This window comes from Procambarus clarkii, chromosome 7 (genome assembly GCF_040958095.1).
Source record: "Procambarus clarkii isolate CNS0578487 chromosome 7, FALCON_Pclarkii_2.0, whole genome shotgun sequence".
NCBI classification, from domain to species: Eukaryota; Metazoa; Arthropoda; class Malacostraca; order Decapoda; family Cambaridae; genus Procambarus; species Procambarus clarkii.
This window is the reverse complement of record NC_091156.1, coordinates 20,871,195-20,898,174: the sequence shown is the minus strand read 5'-3', so window position 1 is coordinate 20,898,174 and position 26,980 is coordinate 20,871,195. Positions and strand designations below refer to the sequence as shown.

At 47.2% G+C, this 26,980-nt stretch overlaps 1 protein-coding gene and 1 long non-coding RNA gene across 2 annotated transcripts in view; both read right to left on the bottom strand.

Moving 5' to 3' along the window:
* Nucleotides 1-24,729, bottom strand: part of LOC123761402 (3-oxoacyl-[acyl-carrier-protein] reductase FabG) — a 35,295-nt gene extending 10,566 nt beyond the window's left edge. The window contains exons 1-4 of the mRNA XM_045747421.2: nucleotides 24,464-24,729; nucleotides 6,425-6,596; nucleotides 5,625-5,847; nucleotides 4,300-4,455 (exon numbers count right to left, since the gene is read on the bottom strand). Of these exons, the coding sequence (XP_045603377.2) occupies nucleotides 4,300-4,455; nucleotides 5,625-5,847; nucleotides 6,425-6,596; nucleotide 24,464 (552 nt within the window). The 5' untranslated portion in view covers nucleotides 24,465-24,729. The remainder of the gene's footprint in view (nucleotides 1-4,299; nucleotides 4,456-5,624; nucleotides 5,848-6,424; nucleotides 6,597-24,463) is intronic.
* On the bottom strand, nucleotides 17,984-20,634 carry LOC138357277 (uncharacterized). Its single transcript, XR_011224901.1, has 2 exons — nucleotides 19,400-20,634; nucleotides 17,984-19,017 (listed from the first exon to the last, which is right to left on the bottom strand). It is a non-coding gene; the product is annotated as an uncharacterized lncRNA (long non-coding RNA).
* Nucleotides 24,730-26,980: the final 2,251 nt, after the last annotated feature.

The following is a 26,980-nucleotide window of genomic DNA, read 5'->3' as shown; positions in this document are numbered from 1 at the left end:
CGGCCAGGGGCATGACTGGGTCGGTGGTGGAGGACGGCCAGGGGCATGACTGTGTCGGTGGTGGGGGACGACCAGGGGCATGACTGTGTCGGTGGTGGGGACGGCCAGGGGCATGACTGGGTCGGTGGTGGAGGACGGCCAGGGGCATGACTGTGTCGGTGGTGGGGGACGACCAGGGGCATGACTGTGTCGGTGGTGGGGACGGCCAGGGGCATAACTGGGTCGGTGGTGGGGGACGGCCAGGGGCATGACTGTGTCGGTGGTGGAGACGGCCAGGGGCATGACTGGGTCGGTGGTGGGGACGGCCAGGGGCATGACTGGGTCGGTGGTGGGGACGGCCAGGGGCATGACTGGGTCGGTGGTGGGGGACGGCCAGGGGCATGACTGGGTCGGTGGTGGGGGACGGCCAGGGGCATGACTGTGTCGGTGGTGGGGGACGGCCAGGGGCATGACTGGGTCGGTGGTGGGGGACGGCCAGGGGCATGACTGTGTCGGTGGTGGGGGACGGCCAGGGGCATGACTGTGTCGGTGGTGGGGGACGGCCAGGGGCATGACTGGGTCGGTGGTGGGGGACGGCCAGGGGCATGACTGTGTCGGTGGACGGCCAGGGACATGACTGGGTCAGTGGTGATGGGGACGGCCAGGGGCATGACTGGGTCAGTGGTGGTGGGGACGGCCAGGGGCATGACTGGGTCGGTGATGGAGACGGCCAGGGGCATGACTGGGTCGGTGGTGGGGACGGCTAGGGGCATGACTGGGTCAGTGGTGGTGGAGACGGCCAGGGGCATGACTGGGTCGGTGGTGGAGACGGCCAGGGGCATGACTGGGTCGGTGGTGGGGGACGGCCAGGGGCATGACTGTGTCGGTGGTGGGGGACGGCCAGGGGCATGACTGTGTCGGTGGTGGGGGACGGCCAGGGGCATGACTGGGTCGGTGGTGGGGGACGGCCAGGGGCATGACTGGGTTGGTGATGGAGACGGCCAGGGGCATGACTGGGTCGGTGGTGGGGGACGGCCAGGGGCATGACTGGGTTGGTGGTGGGGACGGCCAGGGGCATGACTGGGTCGGTGGTGGGGGACGGCCAGGGGCATGACTGGGTCGGTGGTGGGGACGGCCAGGGGCATGACTGGGTCGGTGATGGAGACGGCCAGGGGCATGACTGGGTCGGTGGTGGAGACGGCCAGTGGCATGACTGGGTCAGTGGTGGTGGGGACGGCCAGGGGCATGACTGTGTCGGTGGTGGGGGACGGCCAGGGGCATGACTGTGTCGGTGGTGGAGACGGCCAGGGGCATGACTGTGTCGGTGGTGGGGGACGGCCAGGGGCATGACTGTGTCGGTGGTGGAGACGGCCAGTGGCATGACTGTGTCGGTGGTGGGGGACGGACAGGGGCATGACTGGGACGGTGGTGGAGAAGACCAGGGGCATGACTGTGTCGGTGGTGGGGACGGCCAGGGGCATGACTGGGTCAGTGGTGGTGGGGACGGCCAGGGGCATGACTGGGTCGGTGGTGGGGGACGGCCAGGGGCATGACTGGGTCGGTGGTGGGGGACGGCCAGGGGCATGACTGGATCGGTGGTGGAGACGGCCAGAGGCATGACTGGGTCGGGGGTGCAACCCGTCCCCAGACCAAGTCCATTCCATCCAGCAATCGACCCCATAGATGCATTCATCAATATTATCATAGTTTTCCATTCAAAATAGGAATTTTCTCAAATATAAATTAATAATGTTATATATTAGTATATTGTGCATATTTAGGCACTGGTTATGTTAGGTGTTTAGGTTCTGTTGGCGATTATTTGTAGTACGTGGGTGAAGCATTTACAGCGTTGAGGTTCTAACAAAAGTTGTGGGTTGTTATGCCCCCAAATACAAGGTCTTGCATTGGCGGCATAACAACCCACGCCACAAACTAAATTAATAACATAACATTACAGCAGATTTATGAAGAAAAGAACCTTAGAGTCAAAATCCACCACTCACTGAAAGTTGCACAGCAGGCAGGAGCAGCAGTTAAAAAAGCTTACCAAACACTTGGAATAATCAAGCGTACCTTCGACATCAACGAAAAGAAGGTTGTGATTCAATACTATAAATCTCTGGGACTGCATTTGGATTACTGTATCCAAGCATGGAGACCTCATCTTCAGAAGGATATAGCTGCCCTGGAGAAAGTGCAACACCGGGCAACAAAAATCATTCTAGAGCTAAGTCAACTCACGTATCATGAACGGTTGAGGATCACAGGGCTAACAAGACTGCAAACCCCGGCATGACAGAGCGGATCTTATTGAAATTATAAATACTGAACAATTTGGAGGATGTTGATCCGGAAATTTTCTTCAAAAGGTCAGATGTAACACAAACAAGGAGCAACGGTTTCAAACTCAACAAGCACAATGTAGGACTGAGAACAGGAGATGCTTTTTCACCCATAGGATTATTAACCCATGGAACCACCTACCCGCCGATTCCGTCAATGCCACTTTTAACTTTAACTTTTAAAGTATAGCTGGAAAAGATTATCAACTCAAATGGAGGGGATCTTCTACAAGCCGCCGGCTTCCTGTCCTCGTCGAGGCAACTGGTGTTAGTGGCTCTCAGGAAATCTCTCAGGTAAATACAAGGTTCTGAATGATTCCTTACTCAAGTTTCTAAAGACCATTCTTATGTTGGTCAACCTAGCATATGCCACTGATGATATCATTGAATTATTGATATGGGCTTCAGGGAACAGGTCTGGCATGATATCAACCCCTAGATCTTTCTCACCCCTGATTCTTGAAGAATTTCATCTCCCAAATGGTACCTTTTGTCTGGTCTTCTGCTCTCTACATCCATTTTCATCACTTTATATTTGTTCGTGTTAAAACTTTAACAGCCATTTGTTGGACCATTCGATGAGTTTGTCCACGTCATCTTGAAGCCTCATGCTGTCCTCTGCCTTAATCCTTATATTTTTGGTATCATAAACAAACAGTGAGAGGAATGAGTCCATACCCTCTGGAAGATCATTTACGTATATCAGAAACAGAAACAGACAGGACCGTGTTCAGAAAGAACCCTGTGGGACTCCGCTAGTGACATCACACCATTCTGAGGTCTCACCCCTCACAATAACTCTGCTTCCTATTGCTTAAATACTCCCTTATCTACTGGAACACCCTAACAGTTACTCTTGCCTGTTTCTCCAACTTATGCACTAGCCTCTTTTGGGGTCCTGTGTCAAAGGCTTTCTGGCAGTCCAAGAAAAAGCAATCTGCCACCCATGTCTTTGTTGCTTAATCTTTGTCACCTGGTCATAGAATAAACCTGTGAGACAAGATTTGACATCCCTGAACTCATAATGGTGGTGTACCACGAAGTCCCTTCTCCAGATGTGCTACTAGGCTTTTTTTCACGATCTTCTCCATCACCTTGCATGGTGTACAAGTTTGGGACACTGACCTGTAGTTCAGTGCCTCTTGCCTGTCGCCCTTTTTTGAATATTGGGACTACTTTAGCGGTCTTCCATATTTCTGGTAGGTCTCCTATCTCCAGTGACTTAATTACTATACACAATGGAGAGTGGCAAGCAAAGTGCTTCTGCACACTCTTTCAGTACCCATGGTGAGATTTCGTTTGGTCCAACAGGCTTTTTCACGTCCCAATCCAACAGGCACGGTTCTCCGTGGTGTAGTGGTAATTAATTAAGATACTCGCCTAGTGTTTCTCAAGCGCTTTGTCCTGGGTTCATATCCTGGCCGGGGAGGATTTACTGGGCGTCAATCCTTAACTGTAACCTCTGTTTACCTAACAGTGAAATAGGTACATGGTTGTTAAACAATTTGGCAGGGTCGTATTCCAAGGAACATAAGATTGAGGATTTGCCCGAAATGCTATGCGTGCTAGCTGTACAAGAATGTAAGAACTCTTGTATGTATAAATAAATACAAATAAATAAAATAGATACCTTTTAACCTCATCTCTGGTAATTTCTAACCATTCCAAGGCTGCCTGTTTTTTTTTTTTTTTTGCAATCTCTCCTAGTTCAGAGACTTTTCCTCGTTCTTTTGTAAAGACCTCCTGGAATCTCTGAGTTCTTCACACACCTCTTTGTCGTTCTCTGCACCTGTTCTCGCCCATTCTCAGTTTCATCACCTGTTCTTTCATTGTTGTTTTCCTCCTCATGTGACTGTGGAGCAGTTTTTGTTGTGTGTGTGTGTGTGTGTTCATGTTCCTTCAGAATTTGCTTCATCTACTCATCATACAAGCAAATTCGTTATCACAAGAAGTTTAAAGCAGGGGATCACCTTACCTCCGGCCCGAGTTCTATCGCCAGACTCTTGGTGATCATAATAAGAGCGGCCTTGGTGACGCAGTAGATGTTGAGGGGACCGCTGGGCCGCTCACCAAGGATGTCGGCCACATTCACCACGCTGCCCTGGACCTTCCTCAGGTGAGGCGCCGCTGCCTGTGGGACCAACACTCCGTCAACAGTCTTACCTCCTCAACACACACAACACTTGCTGCTATAGCTGACAATATCGCAAGTTATGCGTTGCCTACATGGTGTGTCAAGGGCTACACGTTACCTACATGGTGTATGTGTCGGGGGCTACACATTACCTACATGGTGTGTGTCAGGGGCTACACGTTACCTATATGGAGTGTGGGTGTGTCAGAGACTACACATTCAATAATAATCATCATTTATTCACGAGACAGTATAATGGGTTGGTGAGATTACACTAGAGTGATATTTTTACATTCTTGCGAAGCCACTAACACGTATAGCGTTTCCGCCAGGTCCTTAACCTATCCGGTAAGATGAAAAGGTACATTGTAGCAAGGTTTTATAACAAATAACTACAAAATAAATTGTGAGAGGTGACTACACCTTTGAAGATATATATCTTAAGTGCTAATATTGGGAAAGTGAGTAGTACAAGCTACAGTTTGAGTTTGAAGCATGAGCTATGAGGATGAAATTAAGTAGTTTTGGTTTTACTTTTGAATAAGGCAGAGGTTGAATTTTTTTTAATTCTTCAGGGAGTGAGTTCCATAGACTAAGTCCTTTTATTACATGGAGTGTTTACACAGATTTAGTTTAACTCTGGGGATATCAAAGATATATATATTTCTGGTGTGGTGCTCATTACACCTATCAAGGAAAAGTTTCAGATCAAGATTAGCATTTAGGAAAAAAGTTTAATACATGTAGATAGCACAAGAGAATGTGTGGAGTAAGTGCATGTTTGGCATGATTGGGGACTTAAACAGAAGGGCTGTGTGCCCACGGGATGGGTATGGGGTGCATAATAAAGAAAGAAATTAAATTTAATTATTAGATAATATGAATATAAAATATGTCAAATCTTGGTAATTATTTGGATTTATCTGGAAACCTGATTCTCATACATTTCTATAGTAAAGCCTCAAGTGATGAAAGTCATGCATACATCCAGTAGCCTCGTACGTGTCTCTGGTAGACATTACATAACGTAAGCATAACTAAGGATTACTGCATGAATATATTACCCAATCAAACATCACACAGCTCACGACTGGAGGAGGATATACAACTGCTGATGACTTGTGAGAACACATGTAAGAGTGAGGACACACTGGCTTGGTCAATACCTGGATGAGGAAGTACGGTGCCTTCGCATTTATGTTCATCAACTTATCCCAGTCTTGCTCAGAGGCGCCGTCTAGGTTAGTATTAAAGAAGTCGCCGGCGGAGTTGACGAGGAGGTCGAGCCGGCCCCACTTCTCCACCGCCTCCATCACCATTCGCTGTGAGGTGGCCACAACATCCTTGGAAAGGTCGCCCGTTATGACGTGAGCGCTGTCCTTCCGGGTACTGTGTGGTAAAACACATTTACACTAGCACCGTAGAATCGTGTTCCTCACATACAAAATGATCTGCTACCAGAAACTTTAGCCAAATATCCCCAGTTTGCTAACTGTAGGTAGTAACTAAGTGATTGTAACCTATCCACCGCTGCCCACTGGATGGGGGGCGGTGTGCAGGACAAACATATCAATTGTGACACTAGCTCTCCACATATGTCAGTTGCTTAATTTAGAACCTGTACTTGTGGTCGATCTCGAACCCATTGTTGATGTGACGACTTATACTGAATTTTGTAAGTAGCTCATCAAGATTGTAACTTGCTTAGCTAAATGAATTGTGGGGTTCAGTCCCTGAGCCCATTATGTGCCTCTGTAACCCTTTCCACCACCGCCCACAAGATGGGTATGGGGCGCATAATAAATGAACTAAACTAAAACTCACATACAATTATACTCACTCTTTGTTACACACCTTATTAAATAATGTAAAATATTTAATATATAAATTCTTCCTCGGTGAGGATCCTCGAAGCTGACGCATAAAGCAGGTGTTCCCATCCTGAAAGCATGCATGTACCGCTTACCTGTTCAGCTCGGAAGCAAACTGGAGGGCGAGCTCCTTCGAGGCGTTGCAGTGTATAACAACGTTGAAGCCGTGTTTATGGAGAGCTGCAGCGATGACTCGCCCCACTCGTCGAGCAGCCCCGGTCACCAGCGCTACCCGGCCCTCTCCATAGTGACACGTGGTCCCAGCCACTGCAAAGCATGACATCTTACAACCAGATTCAGATTCTTTATTTAGGACAGGTTCATACATTTCAGATGAGTTACAAACATAATGTTGGATTGAAAGAAAAAGCTAGTACATACAATACCTAAAGGCACTAGTATGCGTAGCGTTTCGGGCAATTACATGAGAGCACTTCTTCCTCACTCAGATAAAGCTCCCGTGTGTCTGAACAGTAACAGATTCGAACTTAAGACCATGAAACAGGTACTCATGTAACTGATCCATGATAGGTGGTCAGTCACGTGGTTCCCTCCACCCCTCCTCCCCCCCCCCACCACCTTTATCCTCGCGGCAGAGCGCACATCACTGTGGGGTCGTAGTTCAAAGGATCCGGTTTGATTGATTCCTGGTCAAGGCAATAAGAAATGGGCAGTTTCTTTCACCTGATGCACCTGTTCACCTAGCAGCAAATAAGTACCTATGGGAGCTACCCAGCTGCTGCGGGATACATCCTGTGTGTGTGTGTTTACTAGTTGTGTTTTTGCGGGGGGGTTGAGCTTTGCTCTTTCGGCCCGCCTCTCAACTGTCAATCAACTGTTTACTAACTACTTTTTTTTTTTGTCCCCACCCCACACACACACACACCCCAGGAAGCAGCCCGTGACAGCTGACTAACTCCCAGGTACCTATTTACTGCTAGGTAGCAGGGGCACTTAGGGTGAAAGAAACTTTGCCCATTTGTTTCTGCCTCGTGCGGGAATCGAACCCGCGCCACAGAATTACGAGTCCTGCGCGCTATCCACCAGGCTACGAGGCCCCCGTGTGTGTGTGTGTGTATGTACTCACCTAATTGTGCTTGCGGGGGTTGAGCTTTGTCTCTTTGGTCCCGCCTCTCAACTGTCAATCAACTGGTGTACAGGTTCCTGAGCCTACTGGGCTCTATCATATCTACATTTGAAACTGTGTATGGAGTCAGCCTCCACCACATCACTTCCTAGAGCATTCCATTTATTAACTACTCTGACACTGAAAAAATTCTTTCTAACGTCTGTGTGTGTGTGTGTGTGTGTGTGTGTGTGTGTGTGTGTGTGTGTGTGTGTGTGTGTGTGTGTGTGTGTGTGTGTGTGTGTGTGTGTGTGTGTATACTCACCTATTTGTGCTTGCTTGGATCCCGCCTTTCTAGCCTTCGGTTATTTAAAGCAATGATTCCAGCTCCTGTCCTCCTTCTCTATCATACCTACTTTTAAAGCTATGAATAGTGTTTGCTTCCACGATGTTGCTTCCTTTAGTTCATTTCATTTTCCCCACTACTCTCACGCTAAAGAAAACTTTTTAACATCTGTGTGACTCATCCGAATTTCCAGCTTCCACCCATGTCCCCTCGTTCTGTTGGTATTCCGAGTGAACATTTCGTCTTTTCCACTCTGTCAATCCCCCAATCAAGTAGTTTGTAAGCTGCTATCGTATCTCCCCGCTTCCTCCCTTTTTCTAACGTCGTCAGCGTTTCTGACGTCGTCAGCGTTCCAGTTCCTTCAGCTGCTCTTCGTATCCCATCCCATGCAACTCCACGACTAGCCTCGTCGCATTTTTTTTAAGCTTTCCCAGTTTCCCAATATGCTTCTTTAGGTGGGGGCTCCATGATGGGGCATAAGAGCTGATCTCACATATGCAGTGTAAAGTGCTCTGAATGCCTCCTTACTTAGGCTTCTGAATGATGTTCTAACTTTTGCTTGCGTATAATATATTGCTGTCATTATCTGATTTTTATGTGCCTCAGGAGTTAGATTTGGTGTTACGTCCACTCCCAAGTCCCTTTCTCGAATCGTCACAGGGAGACAGTTTCCCTTCATTGTGTACTGACCCTTAGGTCTCCTGTCATCTAATCCCATTTCCATAACTTTACTCGAGCAGATGTGCTGGCTGCCGAGGACGCTGAAGGAGACCATATTGAATACTCACCCGTATTTTCAAAAAAGCTCAACAGAAAACTTCGATCCGATCAACTTCAAATAAAATCAAAATCAAATCAAATGTTTATTTGGGTAAAGTACATACAACTTGACATTACACATCTGCAAGCTCATGGAAAGAATCATAAGGGAGAAAATAATTCACATAAAATAATAATAATAATTCAATAACGTACGATTATATTACGTTGTTGGGTAGATTAGATACACAGTGTTAGTGGGGTTTCATATTTACTTAGTAGTCTTGGTTACAGTAGTCGGTTGTTGGCAGTGTCGTAGACGTCGAGACGGAGCTTGGAGCAGAGCAGAGAGCCGAGTGCGGCCAAAGTCGCGGAGCTCGATGCCGGACGAGAGTGTGGCTGCTTGATGGGAAGCATGGAAACTTGATAAGGCCGAAAGCGTGGGAGCGCAGTTGGGAACGAGAGTGTGAAAGCTGGATGCGGTCGGAGTCCGCATCGGAGTCTGATGTCTGATCTGTGTCGAAATTGAAGCGTCTTGGGGTCGGTAGGAACTGGACAAGCAGAGTGCAACATTCTTGAGGTTGAAGGTGTGTGGTAACTCAAGCGTCTGTACTGAAGTTAAGTGAACCACTATGGAAATTATACCGAGAATTTTTAATTGATAAAGATTAACCCACCCAAAAGATGGCACGGGCATGAATAGCCCGTAAGTGGAGGCTCTTTGGAGCCATTACCAGTACCAATAGGTGATACTGGAGATCCGTGGATGGATGGGATCTTCATGGTCGCTCGCAGTTTATGGCCTGCAGGACGCCTGTTAGCCAGGTTGCAGTTTAATGTGCAAAGCAACACTTTATATCTGAACAGAATAACCTCAGTAGTTTGGAGGTTAGGATTCGTCGTCCTTTTAGAGGAATTACATTAGTCCGTCCTGGGACATTTGCGGTGGAATTCTGGGTCACGGTGCGGGTATTTATTCTGGCTGATTATTACATTTGAGGCCAAAATTTCGTCTGGTGTGTTCGTTGCCACTGAATTCGCTGTGTGGAATGAAGAGCACATGGCAAGTACTTTTGTCTTCGTCGTCGGTCGCAAGGCCATTCTCTTCGACGTTGGTGGTGGCTCTGGAGAGCTTCCTGGTGTTGGTTGTGGGAGTTTCTGGTGGTCCGTCGTCGTCTTCGGATGCGATGTCTTCGTTGGCACAGGGCAGCCAGTGTGGGTGGCGTCCCTGTTATCGGACGTGGTTATGGGGTCCTGTTGAGGGGTCAGGACGCCGGGCCGACCGCAGGTGGAGGAGCTGGAAAGAGGTCACCTAGTACCGTCAACGTCGGTGACGGTGCGGTGAGCAGCCGGTTAATAGTGTGAACGTATAGGCTGACGTCGTTGCCCTCCAATTTTCAGGCGAGGTGTAGAAATACCGGTAGGAGGTAACTACAGGCTTGGTTGGTGGTAGTGAGGGCTGCGGAGGTGATGGACCAAGTGGTGGTGAGGCAGCAGTAGCTTCCCCAGGTGAGTTCTCGGGCAAGGTCCGGGAAAGCGGACGTTGGCTTAGCTGAGGTGAGGTAGTATTTTCCGTTATCTTTTTTTATTTCCTCCTGCCGGTGGAAACAGTCAGGTGAAACTGCAGTGTGCTGGCCTATTGCAGAGTAGGCAGCGTCGGTGGGAGGATGTGCAGACTGTGTAAGTGGTGCTCCTGGACGCAGATACTGCATTTCTGCACTTGCTTCGGTGCACTTCCTGGTGTAGTAGGAGTATCAGGTAGCACTTGAAGCTACTGGCGGAGCTCCGTATATGCGTTCCTTGATCACTTGGGACAGGTGGAATCGTAATTCCAGCGCACTTAAGTCCGTGTTCCGTTGCGTGGGTCGCTGCGATGAGCGTGCTGAAGGTCACCTTCAGTATTCACCTAGTTGTTCTTGCTGCTTTGTTTACCTTGTTCTTTCGGCCCGCCTCTCAACTGTCAATCAATCAACTGTAGCTAACTACTAATTTTTTCCACACACACACACACACACACACGTGTGTGTGTGTGTGTGTGTGTGTGTGTGTGTGTGTGTGTGTGTGTGTGTGTGTGTGTGTGTGTGTGTGTGTGTGTGTGTGTGTGTGTGTGTGTGTGGAAAAAATTAGTAGTTAGCTACAGTTGATTGATTGACAGTTGAGAAGCGGCTCTCTCCTCTCTCTCACCTCTCTCTCTCTCTCTCTCTCTCTCTCTCTCTCTCTCTCTCTCTCTCTCTCTCTCTCTCTCTCTCTCTCTCTCTCTCTCTCTCCCTCTCCCTCTCTCTCCCTCTCCCTCCCTCTCCCTCTCTCTCCCTCTCTCTCCCTCTCCCTCTCTCTCCCTCTCCCTCTCTCTCCCTCTCCCTCTCTCTCCCTCTCCCTCTCTCTCCCTCTCTCTCCCTCTCCCTCTCTCTCCCTCTCCCTCTCTCTCCCTCTCTCTCCCTCTCTCTCTCTCTCTCTCTCTCTCCCTCTCTCGGGCAAAACATGGAAGGGACACGAACTCGGGCTTACACACGCAGGATGTCAATCGCGGCTGGAACAAATTCAGAGGAAGGGGTGGAACAGGAAGCCTGGATGAAGGGAGTATTCCAGCAAATGTGGGAGGAATTCAGTGAAGAACTGAGGGTAATGAGGGAGACAGTTGCCAACCTGCAGGTTGAACTAAGGGCAGCAAAGGAGGAGATAAGAAGCCTGAAGGAGACTTCTCCACAATACCAGACACAAACCGTGCCTCAGGGAGACAGGAATGCTACTGTGGAGGGGACCTCCACACCTCAGCTCTCATTTGCTAAAATACTTAAAACGAGCCCTAAAGCTAGATCTGCAGTTAAGGAAGTTGCCATGGAAGTGGCTTCCTCTCAGGAAGCGGCTAGATGTACTAGCCGGCTGATAGAGAGAAATAGAGCAGTAGTAGTAGCAGGCATTAAGGAGCAAACAGGGACCAGACCAAAGGAGCGGAGAGACAAGGACAAAAACATGATTAAAGAGATCCTTAAAGAGGTAAGGATGGAGGGAGCTGAGCGAAATGTTGAAAAGGTTTTCAGGCTTGGAAAGTACAACAAGGACAGAGACCGAATGATAAAGGTGGTTTTCATGAGCGAAATCGCGAAAGAGGAACTATTAGAAAGGAAGTGCTGTCTAGTAGGTGTAGAGAAGTTCAAAAGAGTATTCTTGCAGAGGGATATGACAAGGGAAGAGAGAATGCAAGCAGCAGACGCGAGGAAGGAGCGCAGGGAGAGAGAAAGGAATCAGGGAGCCACACCCCCGATCCCTACAATCCCAGAGGGGAATGGGGAACCCTCCTCAAACAGTGCATTAGCCACAGGGAGTGCGGCACCACCCCCTCATTCCACCCAACAGACACCCTACCTGCCCCAACCCCTGTCAGCCCCCCACTAAGTACCCACCTAAGGCACCCTTTCCCCCCCCACCCCTCTCCTCCCACTCCCCCCCCTCCTCCCACTCCCCCCTCCCCCAGGACCTCCCTTCTCCCCCATCCCCCAAGCCCTCCCTTCTCCCACATGCCCTTCCGTCCCTCCCACCCACAAGCCCTCCATTCTCCCCCACCCCCCTAAGCTCCCCACTCTCCCCCACCCCACCTAAGCCTTCCCCTCTCCACCACTCCCCAAAACCCTCCCCTCTTCCTCAACCACCTCAGCCTTCCCTTTCCCCCCACGCCCCCCAAGCCCTCCCCACTTTATTGCCCCCCAAACCCCCCTTTCTCCCCCTTCCCCTCACCCCCCCAACCCTCCCCCTCTCACCCACCCCCCCAACCCTCCCCCCCTCACCCACTCCCTCTACCCTCCCCCCCCTCACCCACTCCCCCTACCCTCCCCCTCCCCCCTACCCCCCCAAGCCCTTCCTCCTCCACCAGTCTCCCCATACCAGATCCTCCCAGCTCCCGCTCACCCCAGACCCCACAGGTCCTCCCCAGAGGAGAAGCAGAAGAGAGTTAGTTTCAGGGCAATGTACTCGAACATAGATGGGATCACAAGCAAGGCAAGTGAACTAAGGGAAAGAGCACAAGAAGTGAACCCAGATGTAATTGGACTCACTGAAACAAAACTCTCTGGAATCATAACGAATGCCGTGTTTCCCCAGGAGTACACAATAATAAGGAAAGAGAGGGAAGGTAGGGGAGGAGGAGGAGTGGCCCTACTCATGAGGAAGGAATGGAGTTTTAAGGAGATGGCTATCCTGGGCTGTGAGGGTTTCAGAGACTACATAGCAGGCACCATGACAATGGGAGGACCAAGGATAGTAGTAGCAGTAATATATAATCCTCTACCAAATGACAGAAGACCCAGTCAAGAGTACGAAAGCAACAACATGTCAGTTAACACTATAATTGAGAGGGCAGCCTCTTTTGCCTGTAGAAATAGATCCCACTTGCTCATCATGGGGGACTTCAATCACGGCAGGATTGATTGGGAGAACAAGGAACCGCATGGAGGCGAGAATACGTGGAGAGCCAAACTACTGGAGGTGGCGACTAGAAACTTCTTAACCCAGCATGTCAGTGAACCCACAAGGATGAGAGGAAATGACGAACCAGCGAGACTCTACCTGGTTTTCACCCTGAACGACTCTGACATAAGAGAAATCAGTTTTGAGGACCCAGTAGGAATGAGCGACCACAGTGTATTGGTGTTTGAGTACCTGATTGAAGAAGGGTTATTGAACTCGAGGAGGGATACCGAAACCAAAAGGTTAGCATACCGAAAGGGAAACTATGAGGAGATAAGAAAATGCCTAGCAGATATAGCATGGGAAACAGAGCTCAGGGAAAAGACGGCCCAAGATATGATGGAATACATCACGCAAAAATGCAAGGATGCAGCAAACAAGTTTGTCCCAGTCCAAAAGGAAAACAGTGAAATGAAGATGAGAAACCCATGGTTTAATCAGAGGTGTAGGCTAGCTAAGCAGCAAAGTAAAAGGGCATGGAGAAACTATAGGAATAACAGGACACTAGAGAGCAGAGAAAGATACCAGAATGCCAGGAATGAATATGTTAGGATGAGAAGAGAGGCAGAAAGACAATACGAAAATGACATCGCAAGCAAGGCAAAGACTCAGCCTAAATTGCTGAATAGCCACATCAGGAGAAAAACAACAGTAAAGGAACAGGTTATGAAATTAAGGTTAGGGGCAGAAGGATTCACTACAAACGACAAGGAAGTGTGTGAGGAACTGAATAAGAAATTCCAAGAGGTCTTCACCTTAGAGCAAGGAGAAATCCCAGAGATAAGAGAGGAAATAGCTAACCAGGAACCACAGGAAGAGTTTGAGATTACCAGCGGGGAAGTAAGGAAGTGTTTACTAGAATTGGATGTGACAAAGGCTATAGGCCCAGACGGAATCTCCCCTTGGATACTAAAGGAAGGAGCAGAAGAACTGTGCCTCCCGCTCTCCATGGTGTATAACAAATCACTGGCAACAGGGGAACTGCCAGAAATTTGGAAAGCAGCTAACGTAGTCCCGATATACAAGAAAGGGGATAGACAGGAGGCACTGAATTACAGACCAGTGTCCCTAACCTGCATACCATGCAAGATGATGGAGAAGATTGTGCGAAGAAAGCTAGTGGAGCACCTGGAGCGAAAGAACTTTGTAACACAGCATCAACATGGATTCAGGGATGGCAGGTCCTGCCTCACAGGGTTACTTGAATTCTACGACCAGGCAACAAAAATAAGGCAAGAAAGAGAAGGATGGGCAGACTGCATCTTTTTGGATTGTCAGAAAGCCTTTGACACAGTGCCACACAAGAGGCTAGTGAAAAAACTGGAGATGCAGGCTGGAGTGAAAGGGAAGGTACTCCGTTGGATACTCCTAAGTAACAGGAGACAACGAGTCAGTGTGAGGGGTGAGGTCTCAGATTGGCGAGACGTTACGAGTGGAGTACCGCAGGGGTCAGTCCTTGGACCTATACTGTTTCTGATATATGTAAATGATCTTCCAGAGGGTATAGAATCGTTTCTCTCAATGTTTGCCGATGATGCAAAAATTATGAGGAGGATTGAAACTGAGGACGATAGTAGGAGGCTACAAGATGACCTAGACAGACTGAGTGAATGGTCCAACAAATGGCTGTTGAAGTTCAACCCGAGTAAATGCAAAGTAATGAAACTAGGCGGTGGAAATAGGAGGCCAAACACAGGATACAGAATAGGAGATGAAGTACTTAATGAAACGAACAGAGAGAAAGATCTAGGAGTTGATATCACACCAAACCTGTCTCCTGAAGCCCACATAAAAAGAATAACGTCTGCGGCATATGCGAGGCTGGCTAACATCAGAACAGCGTTCAGGAACCTGTGTAAGGAATCATTCAGAATCTTGTACACCACATATGTAAGACCAATCCTGGATTATGCGGCCCCAGCATGGAGCCCGTACCTTGTCAAGCACAAGACGAAGCTGGAAAAAGTCCAAAGGTATGCCACTAGACTAGTCCCAGAACTAAGAGGCATGAGTTACGAGGAAAGGCTGCGGGAAATGCACCTTACGACACTGGAAGACAGAAGAGTAAGGGGAGACATAATCACAACCTACAAAATCCTCAGAGGAATCGACCGGGTAAACAAGGATAAACTATTCAACACTGGTGGGACGCGAACAAGGGGACACAGGTGGAAACTGAGTACCCACATGAGCCACAGAGACGTTAGAAGGAACTTTTTCAGTGTCAGAGTAGTTAACGGATGGAATGCATTAGGCAGTGATGTGGTGGAGGCTGACTCCATACACAGTTTTAAATGTAGATATGATAGAGCCCAGTAGGCTCAGGAATCTGTACACCAGTTGATTGACAGTTGAGAGGCGGGACCAAAGAGCCAAAGCTCAACCCCCGCAAGCACAAATAGGTGACAAATAGGTGAGTACGTGTGTGTGTGTGTGTGTGTGTGTGTGTGTGTGTGTGTGTGTGTGTGTGTGTGTGTGTGTGTGTGTGTGTGTGTGTGTGTGTGTGTGAACCTGTACGTTCACACAATTAACCGGCTGATCACTGCAAATGAACTACCGACGGTGCCGGTACTAGGTGACCTTCCAGCTCCTCCACCTGCGGTCGGCCCGGCGTCCGACCCCGCAACAGACCCCACAACCACGTCCGATATCGATATCCTCCGAATCGGAGGGTATCGATTCATTTCTCTCAATGTTTGCGGACGATGCCAAAATTATGAGAAGGATTAAAACAGAAGAGGACTGTTTGAGGCTTCAGGAAGACCTAGACAAACTGAAGGAATAGTCGAACAAATGGTTGTTAGAGTTTAACCCAACCAAATGTAATGTAATGAAGATAGGTGTAGGGGAGCAGGAGGCCAGATACAAGGCATCATCTGGGAGAGGAAATTCTTCAGGCGTCAGAGAAAGAAAAAGACTTGGGGGTTGATATCACGCCAGACCTGTCTCCTGCAGCACATATCAAAAGGATAACATCAGCGGCATATGCCAGGCTGGCCAACATACGAACGGCATTCAGAAACTTGTGTAAAGAATCATTCAGAACTTTGTATACCACATATGTCAGGCCAATCATGGAGTATGCAACCCCAGCATGGTGTCCATACCTAGTCAAGGATAAGACTAAACTGGAAAAGGTTTAAAGGTTTGCCACCAGACTAGTACCCGAGCTGAGAGGTATGAGCTACGAGGAGAGACTACGGGAATTAAACCTCACTTCGCTGGAAGACAGAAGAGTTAGGGGGGGACATGATCACCACATTCAAGATTCTGAAGGGAATTGACAGGGTAGATAAAGACAGGCTATTTAACACAAGGGGCACACGCACAAGGGGACACAGGTGGAAACTGAGTGCCCAAATGAGCCACAGAGATATTAGAAAGAACTTTTTTAGTGTCAGAGTGGTTGACAAATGGAATGCATTAGGAAGTGATGTGGTGGAGGCTGACTCCATACACAGTTTCAAGTGTAGATATGATAGAGCCCAGTAGGCTCAGGAACCTGTACACCTGTTGATTGACGGTTGAGAGGCGGGACCAAAGAGCCAGAGCTCAACCCCCGCAAGCACAACTAGGTGAGTACACCTAGTTGTACTGGTCCGTAACAGCTATCTAAATCCCAGGTAGTTATTTACTGCTAGGTAACAGGGGCATCAGGGTGAAAGAAACTTTGCCCATTTGTTTCTGCCTGGTCCTGGAATCGAACCCAGGCCACAGAATTACGAGTCCTGCACTCTGTCCGCTCAGCTACTGGACCCCCAGACCAGTGTTGGTCTGCAGGTGTTGTTGGAGTTGGTGCTGGTCCTGGCCACTACCGCCCGATGATTATTGATTAATTGATTGATAACGATTAACCCACTCTAAAGGTGACAAGGGAATGAATAGCCCATAAGATGATTATCTGTTGTTGTTGTTGTTGTTGTTTTAGATTTAACTACTTAGAACGAAATGTTCATGTAGCACGGGCTATAGTGAGCTCGTAATTGAGTTCGGTTATTCGCGATAAAACTTGTTAATGTGATATTTGGGTCAGTTTTAAATGGAGGTGGGGTTTCCTCCTTTTCCTCTGTTTCTTTTTTCCTTCTGTTTTAGTGCACTGGTTTTAGTCTTGTTTTAATAACATTATCTTGGTGGCGGATGTAGATGCAGAATGTTTACCAGTGTGCCCCATTCTTCAACAGCTTTTCTAATCATTGTAGTCGTTGCGGAATTTGCATCTAATGCAGCTGCTCTCATTGGATTAATGTTGAGTTTGATGCACAGGGCTTCAGTTGCTTCACATTCCAGTAAGTAGTGCGATAGTTACGACTCTGCTTCTGCTGCATAGATATGACACTCTTTAACTATTGGGTTCATTACCTCCCAGCAGCACTTGTAACCAAGTCTGAGACTGTGTATGGCTACTGCAATGTCTCTAGATATCTTTTTGCCAGGCTTGAAAGAGTATTACCCAGAGGCTTGTTCGTACCACATTGCAGTGAATCTTCCTCCCGATACTTTGGCTCTGTGGCGACTTTTGATAGTTGTGAGTATTTTCTTCTTGATTTGCTCCTTAATCTGTGACAAACTTGGTGGTATTTTAACCTGTACAACAGGTAGAGTAGTGGCAGTTTTTGCTAGTGAGTCTGCCTTTTCATTACCATTTATACCAATGTGAAAATTGGTATTATTGTAGTGTGGATTGGTGGTGTTGTTCCTCCTTTACGGACAACCCAACCCACAACTCGGTAGAGTGCTTATACTTCACTAGGAGATCATACTAGACGCTTCTGGCTCTTGGAGAGGGGCTCAACGTCACACGTTTAGGGGATGCAACACTCAGCCTCGTTGTCACGTACACACACCCACTCGAGCTGCTGTGACTCCCCACTCTCTCCTTATGGGATATGATCTCCTCAATCCCCTTTGACTTACTAGTTTTCCGTCCTACCCTGTCCACAGCGGTGGTTCTTGGTTCTTTCTCTCTCTCTCTCTCTTTACTATTTCCTGGGAAGCCTCACTAGGACAAGGGCAAACACCAGCAAATTTGAATACATTTACTGGACAAAGCACATACACAATACATACACACATATAATAATATTGAATCCTACAGTCTATGCTATTTCAGTCAGGTTGCTCTCCAACACCATCAGAACTCTATCATCAGCTTATCAAGTGGTATCCTATCTCCTGATTCACCACCTAATATTACCAACCTCCTCAAGTAGATCAAGTCTTATAATACAATGTTGTACTATCAGCAAGAGAATATATATATATCTATAAACATGTACAAGGAAAATCAGCATATGAATGCAATAACATATATATATCAGTCTCCGTGGTGTAGTGGTAAGACACTCGCCTGGCGTTCCGCTAGCGCTATGTCATGGGTTCGTATCCTGGCCGGGGAGGATTTACTGGGCGCAATTCCTTAACTGTAGCCTCTGTTTAACTCAACAGTAAAATGTGTACTTGGATGAAAAAACGATTCTTCGCGGCGGGGATCGTATTCCAGGGACCTGCCCGAAACGCTACGCGTACTAGTGGCTGTACAAGAATGTAACAACTCTTGTATATAAAAAGTATAAATGTTCCTTGATACACAACAATGATCAATCGATCACCCTATCAGTCCTAGAACACATACATCTGTAGGTAATCCAGCCTATGACTGTAACTCTATGCTTCAGTATAAACACTCCTCGGCACAAGAACGGCAAACAATCACTCACCTCTCACTGCGTCTTACACGCTAAAGACAAACACTCTATCAACTCCCTACAAGTGATCATTTAGAACTTCCCTTCCACATCTGGAAGTTCACTACCCTGATATCTTCAGGTTCTTCCGGGCTTAACTACCAGGATCCTCTGCAGCTCCTCCAGGCTGCTACCATGAAGTTTTCCTTAGGCAACTATGGTGCTTCACCACCTCTACAGAAACACGTGACACTCCTCTTCACTGCTTCTCCTCATAGCTCGAGGTTCTCTCCTCCACTACCTTGGAGTCTCATCAACTACTCCCTCTGTGCTGGCTTCGAAGTTCTCAGCAACTTCTTCCCAAAGACAAACCTGCAACCCATCGACACTCCAATAAAAATGTTTCCCCTTAAACACATAAACAAAAATAATCACACAATATGTTTGCCTCCAACATCTATCTGCTCTCTACATACTGTGAGAGTGGACTCCCCCGTTTTTGGGTTGGTCCATGCTCCGCCTTGCCGGTGGTTCTCACTCACTCTGGGAGGGCCCTCCGCCGTCGGGAGCTCTCAGTCACCTGCCAGCGCTTAGAGGGGACGGACGTCGCTCCATGTTCCTTCCTCTCCACTCTCTTATTTTAGGCCTTCTGCCTTATCAAAACATGTTTAACTTATCAATAAACATTGCTACGGTCGCTGGGCACACGACCAACTACAAGTAATCACTATGAACTGGCTTAAATCATGCTTACCACAGATTGTCTGGTCGAGGGCGCACCTCCCTCTGACAGAGCCTGGTCAGGGCACTCCAACGGCCCACGATAATGTCTTTGGGCGCTTAATAAACACTCCTCGCCGTCCAGGACTTTAGACCACAGCGTTCCCAGCTCAGTTCCACAGCTGGCACGTCTGCACACTTCTCTTCTCGGAGATATATCACTAGGGGTTCCTTGCTGACGGGAGCTCGAACGGAGCGCGGCTTCCCCCTGCGATGTTTGGCGGTCAAGTGAGGTCAAAGCCCTCCAGAAGCGAGCCTCACGCCTCCAGCAAATTATCCACATCTCCTAACCAGTCATTTATCTGTTTTCTTATTCACTGCCCATAATCTTAAACTCCGTGTAAAATTTACCCAATTATTTTTACATATGAATCTTCATGTCTGTATTTCCGACCTCCTAGTCAGGTCAGGCTTGATAGAATAATTCTCAAAGGGGAGACTCGTTTTTCGGCTACCTGGGATCATAACAGTATCCAATTTTGGGTGATTGACAGCCCTAGATTGTGAGCTTCTTTTCCTATATGTTGGATTTCTGTGATGAGTTTTATATTATCTCTGTGCTGGATGGATAACAATGGCTGGAGCGAAGATTTGGAGTCGGTATGAATGATGACATCATGTAAATTTTTCTTAACTGTATAATTTATGGCCTCCTTCAGTGCATATAATTCTGTTTGCAATGTTGAGCACCCACTGTTCATGCTCCAGTAAGCATTATAGTTGTTAGTGCAAACTGCTGCCCCAGCAGAACCTCTTTCTTGATTAACTGATCCATCTGTGAAGATGTGAGTGGTTGTAAGTCTTGAGATGGTTTCCATTTGTTATATATGACTGCTCTGAGCCTCTGCGAGTCACATGCTGATTTTTAAATGCTTCAATGATTATCTTTAGTCACGATTCTTTCCATGGAGGAGGCTGCCGAAAGTGTTGATGTAGTCTTCCTCTTTTGTTTTTAATGGTCCATTTCAAGTCCACTTTCTCTAGAATCTTGACCAGATTATCCGTTATCTTGAGGTATTTTGAGGTGATTTTGGGGCTTTTGTGTCGTTCGGAGGGAGCCGGTCGGCCGAGCGGACAGCACACTGGACTTGTGATCCTGTGGTCCCGGGTTCGATCCCGGGCGCCGGCGAGAAACAATGGGCAGAGTTTCTTTCACCCTATGCCCCTGTTACCTAGCAGTAAATAGGTACCTGGGTGTTAGTCAGCTGTCACGGGCTGCTTCCTGGGGATGGAGGCCTGGTCGAGGACCGGGCCGCGGGGACACTAAAGCCCCGAAATCATCTCAAGAAACCTTAAGAAACCCTCCCCGCGGCCCGGTCCTCGACCAGGCCTCCACCCCCAGGAAGCAGCCCGTGACAGCTGACTAACACCCAGGTACCTATTTTACTGCTAAAATACTGCTTTACTCCGTCCATGCACTTGTTTTATATTGAAGGTTTCTGTGAAGCGATCTATGTATGCTATCTTTGATTGACAGTCTGGCGGTGCTTCTAACAAGTTTTGCTGTTATGGTGGCTATTCTTTGTTTGATCCTGTTTTTTAATGTTGGTAAGTTGGTTTCCATTCTTAGATTCTCTCAACGCGTCCATATAGGTGCTCCCAGCATTGTTCTGAGGGCATCATTTTGAGACACTTCTAGTTTCTCCCATTGGTTATCACTGAGGGATGTAAGAGCAGGAGCACCATAGTCAATGAGTGACCTAACTGCTTGAACGTAGTACATTTTGAATACTGGTAGAGAGCACCCTCTCTAAGACTTGTCAGGGAGCGCAAAGCTGAGTTTCTGGCTTTACAACGTTGCCGAAGATATTCAATTTCTTGAATGAATTTCAACTGGCTGTCTATTATAAGTCCAAGGTATTGAAAGGAGGTAACCCACTCAATTTCGTGTCCTTGTATTGTGAGTCTGATGTCTTAAGTTCTCATTTTAACGGCCATTGCTTTGGTTTTATTGCTGTTTATTTTCACTACTATGCGTTCCGCTTCCCTGCTGATATCTAGGCATTTGTGTGCATGGTTCCTGGCGCCTTTGCCATTGATGATGACCACAAAGTCGTCTGCAAAGTTAATCAGTTTGATTTTTGGTAATTTGAGCTTCATGAATTGTTCCATGAGATAGTTGAAGAGGAAGGGGCTTAGTATTCCTCCCTGCGGAGTCCCATTTTCCAGCCTCTTTGAGAAGGATGTTTTTCCTTGGAATTTGACTGTAGCTTCTCGGTTAAGCAGGCTTCCTTTGGAAAAGGCAAGAGCGTGCCCTCTGATTCCCTTATCTACCAGGCACCACAGTGTAGCTGGAACACTGGTTAGTTCGAAGGCTTTTTCTACGTCTAGAAAAATAAGGATTCCAGGTTTGTCAATTATTTGATCCAGGAGGGAGGTAAGGCATTCTGTGGTTTCAACACCTTTTCTGTATGCCAACATATTTTGATGCAGTGGATTGGCTTTCCAGTTAATTCGATTAAGAGCCATTCTTTCTGCAGTTTTGGCCAGACAGTTTGTTAATGAAATGGGTCTTGGATTTCCTGGGTCTTTGGGTTTTGGAATGAGAACTATAATTGCACTATTCCAAGAGAATGGTCGAGTTCTTGTCACCCATAATCTGTTGATGAGATCATCGTCCTCTTCGTTCTCGTCTTCGACGTTGGTGGTGGCTCTGGAGAGCTTCCTGGTGTTTGTTGTGGGAGTTTTTGGTGGTCCGTCTTCGGATGTGATGTCTTCGTTGGCACAGGCAGCCAGTGTGGGTGGCGTCCCTGTTATCGGACGTGGTTATGGGGCCTGTTGAGGGGTCGGACGCCGGGCCGACCGCAGTTGGAGGAGCTGGAAGGTCACCTAGTACCGGCACCGTCGGTAGTTCATTTCCAGTGATCACCCGGTTAATGGTGTGAACGTATAAGTTGGCGTTTTTACCCTCCAATTTGTCGGCGAGGAGTAGAAGTACCGGTAGGAGGGTGTTATTGGTGGTAACTACAGGCTTGGTTGGTGGTAGTGAGGGCTGCGGAGGTGATGGACCAAGTGGTGGTGAGGCAGCAGTAGCTTCCCCAGGTGAGTTCTCGGGCAAGGTCGGGAAGGCGGACGTTGGTTAGGTGTTGTCATCATCTTTTTTATTTCCTCCTGCCGGTGGAGACAGTCAGGTGAAAGTGCAGTGTGCGGGCCATTGCAGAGTAGGCAGCGTCGGTGGGAGGATGTGCAGACTGTGTAGATTGATGCTCTGTCCACAGAACATTTTCTCTCAAATCATATACACTGATGGTTCCCTACACCGCACCACGGGTGCAGCTGGAAGTGCAGTTGTCCTGACAATGGGCGATGGCTTATATTTTGAGTGGGGAGTCCGTATGAGCAACTGGGCCTCTACCCTTCAGACCGAACTATTTGCCTTGATTCTTGCCCTGCAATGTGTACAAGTCTCCAAACTTGATACATTATTAATTGTAAGTGACTCGTTATCATCATTAATGGCTCTCAACTCTTTAAGACATAACTGTAACATGCTCGTGTCTAAAGCTAGACACAAATGCAATAAAATTAATGATGGTAACAGAGTCCATTTCATGTGGACGCCATTTCATGTTGGTCTATAAATGAAACTATAGAGCTGATGAGTTAGCCAAAGAATCTGCCTTTAAAGGAGAAATTGAGTATAACCTTGGATTGTCAATAAGCAGTCTGAGAGGAATAGTACACCAAGAACTTCAACAAGATCTTGTAGATCTGAGGCAAAGTGAAATTGACACCAGTAATTCCATCTATCATCATACTATCATGCAAGAGGAGCCACACAGCTATGGTTCATCCAATAAAATCAGCAGACTTCTAGATGTTACTACTGCTCGGCTTAGACTCGGTTGAAAGTATCTCTGGGAATTGTCATTATCTGATGATGCAGACCTGACCTAATGTAAACTGTGTCAACAAAATTATTCGCACACTCCGTCACTATAAATTCAATTCATAGATACGTGAATTCAGAAACAATTCTATAACAAATATTCCAGAGATGTGTAAATATTTCATTCAAAATTATCTGCTACCAGAAACCTTAGCCAAATAGTTTCGTTTGATAATAGTAGGCTAAGTGATTGTAAATGCCCACTGGATGGGGGGGGCGGTGTGCAGGACAAACATATAAATTGTGACACTAGCTCTCCACATATGTCAGTTGCTTAATTTAGAAACTGTACTTGTGGTCGGTCTCGAGATCATTGTGGATGTGACGATGTGTATTGAATTTTGTAACTAGCTCATCAAGATTGTAACTTGCTTAGCTAAATGAATTGTGGGGTTCAGACCCTGAGCCCATTATGTGCCTCTGTAACCCTTTCCACTACCGCCCACAAGATGGGTATGGGGTGCATAATAAATGAACTAAACTAACTAACCATCCCCTTTTCAAAAATTAAACCAAAAAAGTACCTAATTTCATCCTCATAGTTTCCTACCGTGTGCTTCAAACTCAAGACTGTATCTTGTACTACCCACTTCCCCAATATTAGTATTTAAGAATAATTAAGTACTTAATCTCTACCAGTGTAATCACCTCTGTCAATTTATATTGTTGATGTAAAACCTTGTTACAATGTACCTTTTCATCTTATTAGATTGGACTTGCTTGGACTATATTAAGGACTTGCCCGAAACGCTATGCGTGTTAGTGGCTTGGCAAGAATAATATCACTAATGTAACCTCACCAACCCATATTTTGAGGTTATCTTGAGATGATTTCGGGACTTTTAAGTGTCCCGCGGCCCGGTCCTCGACCAGGCCTCCACCCCCAGGAAGCAGCCCGTGACAGCTGACTATATAACACCCAGGTACCTATTTTACTGCTAGGTAACAGGGGCATAGGATAAAAGAAACTCTGCCTATTGTTTCTCACCGGCGCCTGGGATCGAACCCAGGACCACAGGATCACAAGTCCAGCGTGCTGTCCGCTCGCCCGACCGGCTCCCCGTTGTAACTTCTCGTAAATAAAATATGACTATTATTATTATTTTCTATAGATCGTGAGTGCTTAGTTTTTGGTATTTCTGTACTTACTTTCACAGACTTGATCGGTCGTTGAAGCCTTAATGAATAGTGATTGGCGGGACGGGTGGTGGTGGTAACACCAGAAGCGTCACTTAGGTAACACCAAGCGCGTCACTCAGGTAACACCAAGAGCGTCACTCAGGTAACACCAAGAGCGTCACTCAGGTAACAGCAGGAGCGTCACTCAGATAACAGCAGGAGCGCGGTGTGGGAGTGTTGGTGGTGAGCACAGACTGGCCTGGCCGCCCCCTGTCATTCTCACACCCTCCTGCCAGTCACCGCCAATTACCCAATGGCGCACTCCGATTTTCCACCACGTTAACAATTATACCGAGAGGTATCATGCATTTCCCGATCGTATATTAACCATTTTGTTAAGATATGTATTTGTTATGAAATGATATATTAGCCTCTGGGCGAGGAGCAGCTCAAGTGGGTTTTACTGGCAACTTGCCAGGTGACTCGTGTCGACCTTGTAGGAGAGACCACAGTCCCGGATTCACCTTCATTTGACTGTTAATTTAACACTCTTACCTACAAAACATTGTGCTGCCATCCTAGTGTGTACGTATATCAGAGGTTACAGGGTATATCAATCCAAACTGTTATATATACGTTATGCAGTCTTCGTGGGGTGGTGGTATTAAGACACGGTCCCCGCGCTTCGCGAGCGATTTGGCCGGGGTTCGTATCCTGGCCGGGAAGGATTGACTATGAGGTATGAGTGTACCTGCTCACTAGTAGGTAAACAGATGGAGGCACCAGGTGAAAGGAAACGTGCTCAAGTCGGTTGTTAGCCGACCACGCAGATTACTGTGCTACGGCATTAAAATCAGATAAACATGGGGACGATTCGAGAAGATCTAGTTGAATTCTCTCACCAGATTCAGCACCGCTTCTGTGCCAGGTAAGCCCACTTCGGGCGCACTATAGCCCGTGCTACTTGCCCCGCTCTTGTGCCAGGTAAGTCTATTACGGGCTCACCATAGCCCGTGCTACTTGGAACTTGTTCCATGTAGCTGAATCTATAACAACAACAATAACGAGATCGTCCTGCTGATTCGAGAAGATCTATCCTACCGCAAATGTTTGGGAGTCCGTCTTCCCAACGAGCAGCCTCCCTCACAGGACACTGACAGGACAGGCCAGGGGCGGCGCGCGTCGCAGATGCAGCAGGTATAGCTCTCACATGCTACATTACATCTCACATGTAATGTTACTTCCCTTGGGAGAGTAACATTACCCCGGTCCACGGACTATAGGCGCCGGGACGTAGCGTACGGCGCCTATACTCCCTTTTAACAAGTTGTAAATCAGTGCCCGACCAATTATATACCTCTGTAACCCTTTCTACCACAGCTCACGGGATGGGTATGGGGTGCATAATAAAGACAAATTGAATTGCTACCATCTTCTAATACGACAATTTTAATTTGGCCTTGGGTAAAGTACGCGTCAAAATGCGACGCTCTATCAGGCCTTTACACCATCTCCCACGGGCTGGGTATTGGGTGCATAATAAAGAAAGAAATTGAATATCAGGACAGGTTGTTGCACAAGCCGGCCTCGCCTTCTGTGGCCTGGCGTTTGGGGGGGCTCCGCCGCACACCCCACCCGACAGTAACATCATACTATGTTACTGTATTACACAGTTATTTTAACCAAGGTAACACTTTCACCAACGTAATTCCCCATTGTTACTTACTCTCTGAAAGTTATACATTAAATTTACCCTTGTTACACTTACCAACTTTAATATGCAAGGTTAATCTCACAATGTTAACTTCAAGTTTTTAATTCAAGAAGTTACAGTGCATTGTTATTAATGTATAACGTTAATGTTATCAAGTTATTTTACCCAGGGTAAAACTTTCACCTTTGTTAATTACCCTTATTATACATTCAAACGTATATAATATATAATTTAATTTATTAATAAACTTTTCAACCCGTCCTCACACTAGGCTGCCTAAAGCAGTGGCTGTCCGCCCGTCCTCGACTCAAGTCCATTACATTCAGGTCAACCCCACAGACGCATTCATAAATTTTAACATGCTGTTCATTCAAAATGAGAATTTTCTCAGGTATAAATTAATATTATAATATATTAACATATTGTGTATATATAGGCATAGGATAGGTTAGGTTAGGTGTTTAGGTTCTGTTGGCGATTATTTGTATTTGTAGTACGTGGGTGAAGCATTTATAGCGTTGTGATTCGAACAAAATTCGTCAGTGAAGCACTTGTTCCGGATATGTTCGAACGTCAGCAGTTGTGAGTCGTGTGTAAACTGCTTTTCATTCATAAACAGGGGGTTTGGCGGGTGCATGGAATCACTTTTGGATCCTTGTTTGGAGGACGGGCTGCATTTACAGCGTTGTGGTTTGAACAAAATTCGTCAGTGAAGCATTTGTTCCAGAAGTTCTCGAACGAAATCAGGTTTGAGTCGTGTGTAAACCATTTTTCATTCATAAACAGGGGTTTGGTGGGTGCATGGAATCACTTTTGGGTCTTGTTTGGAGGGC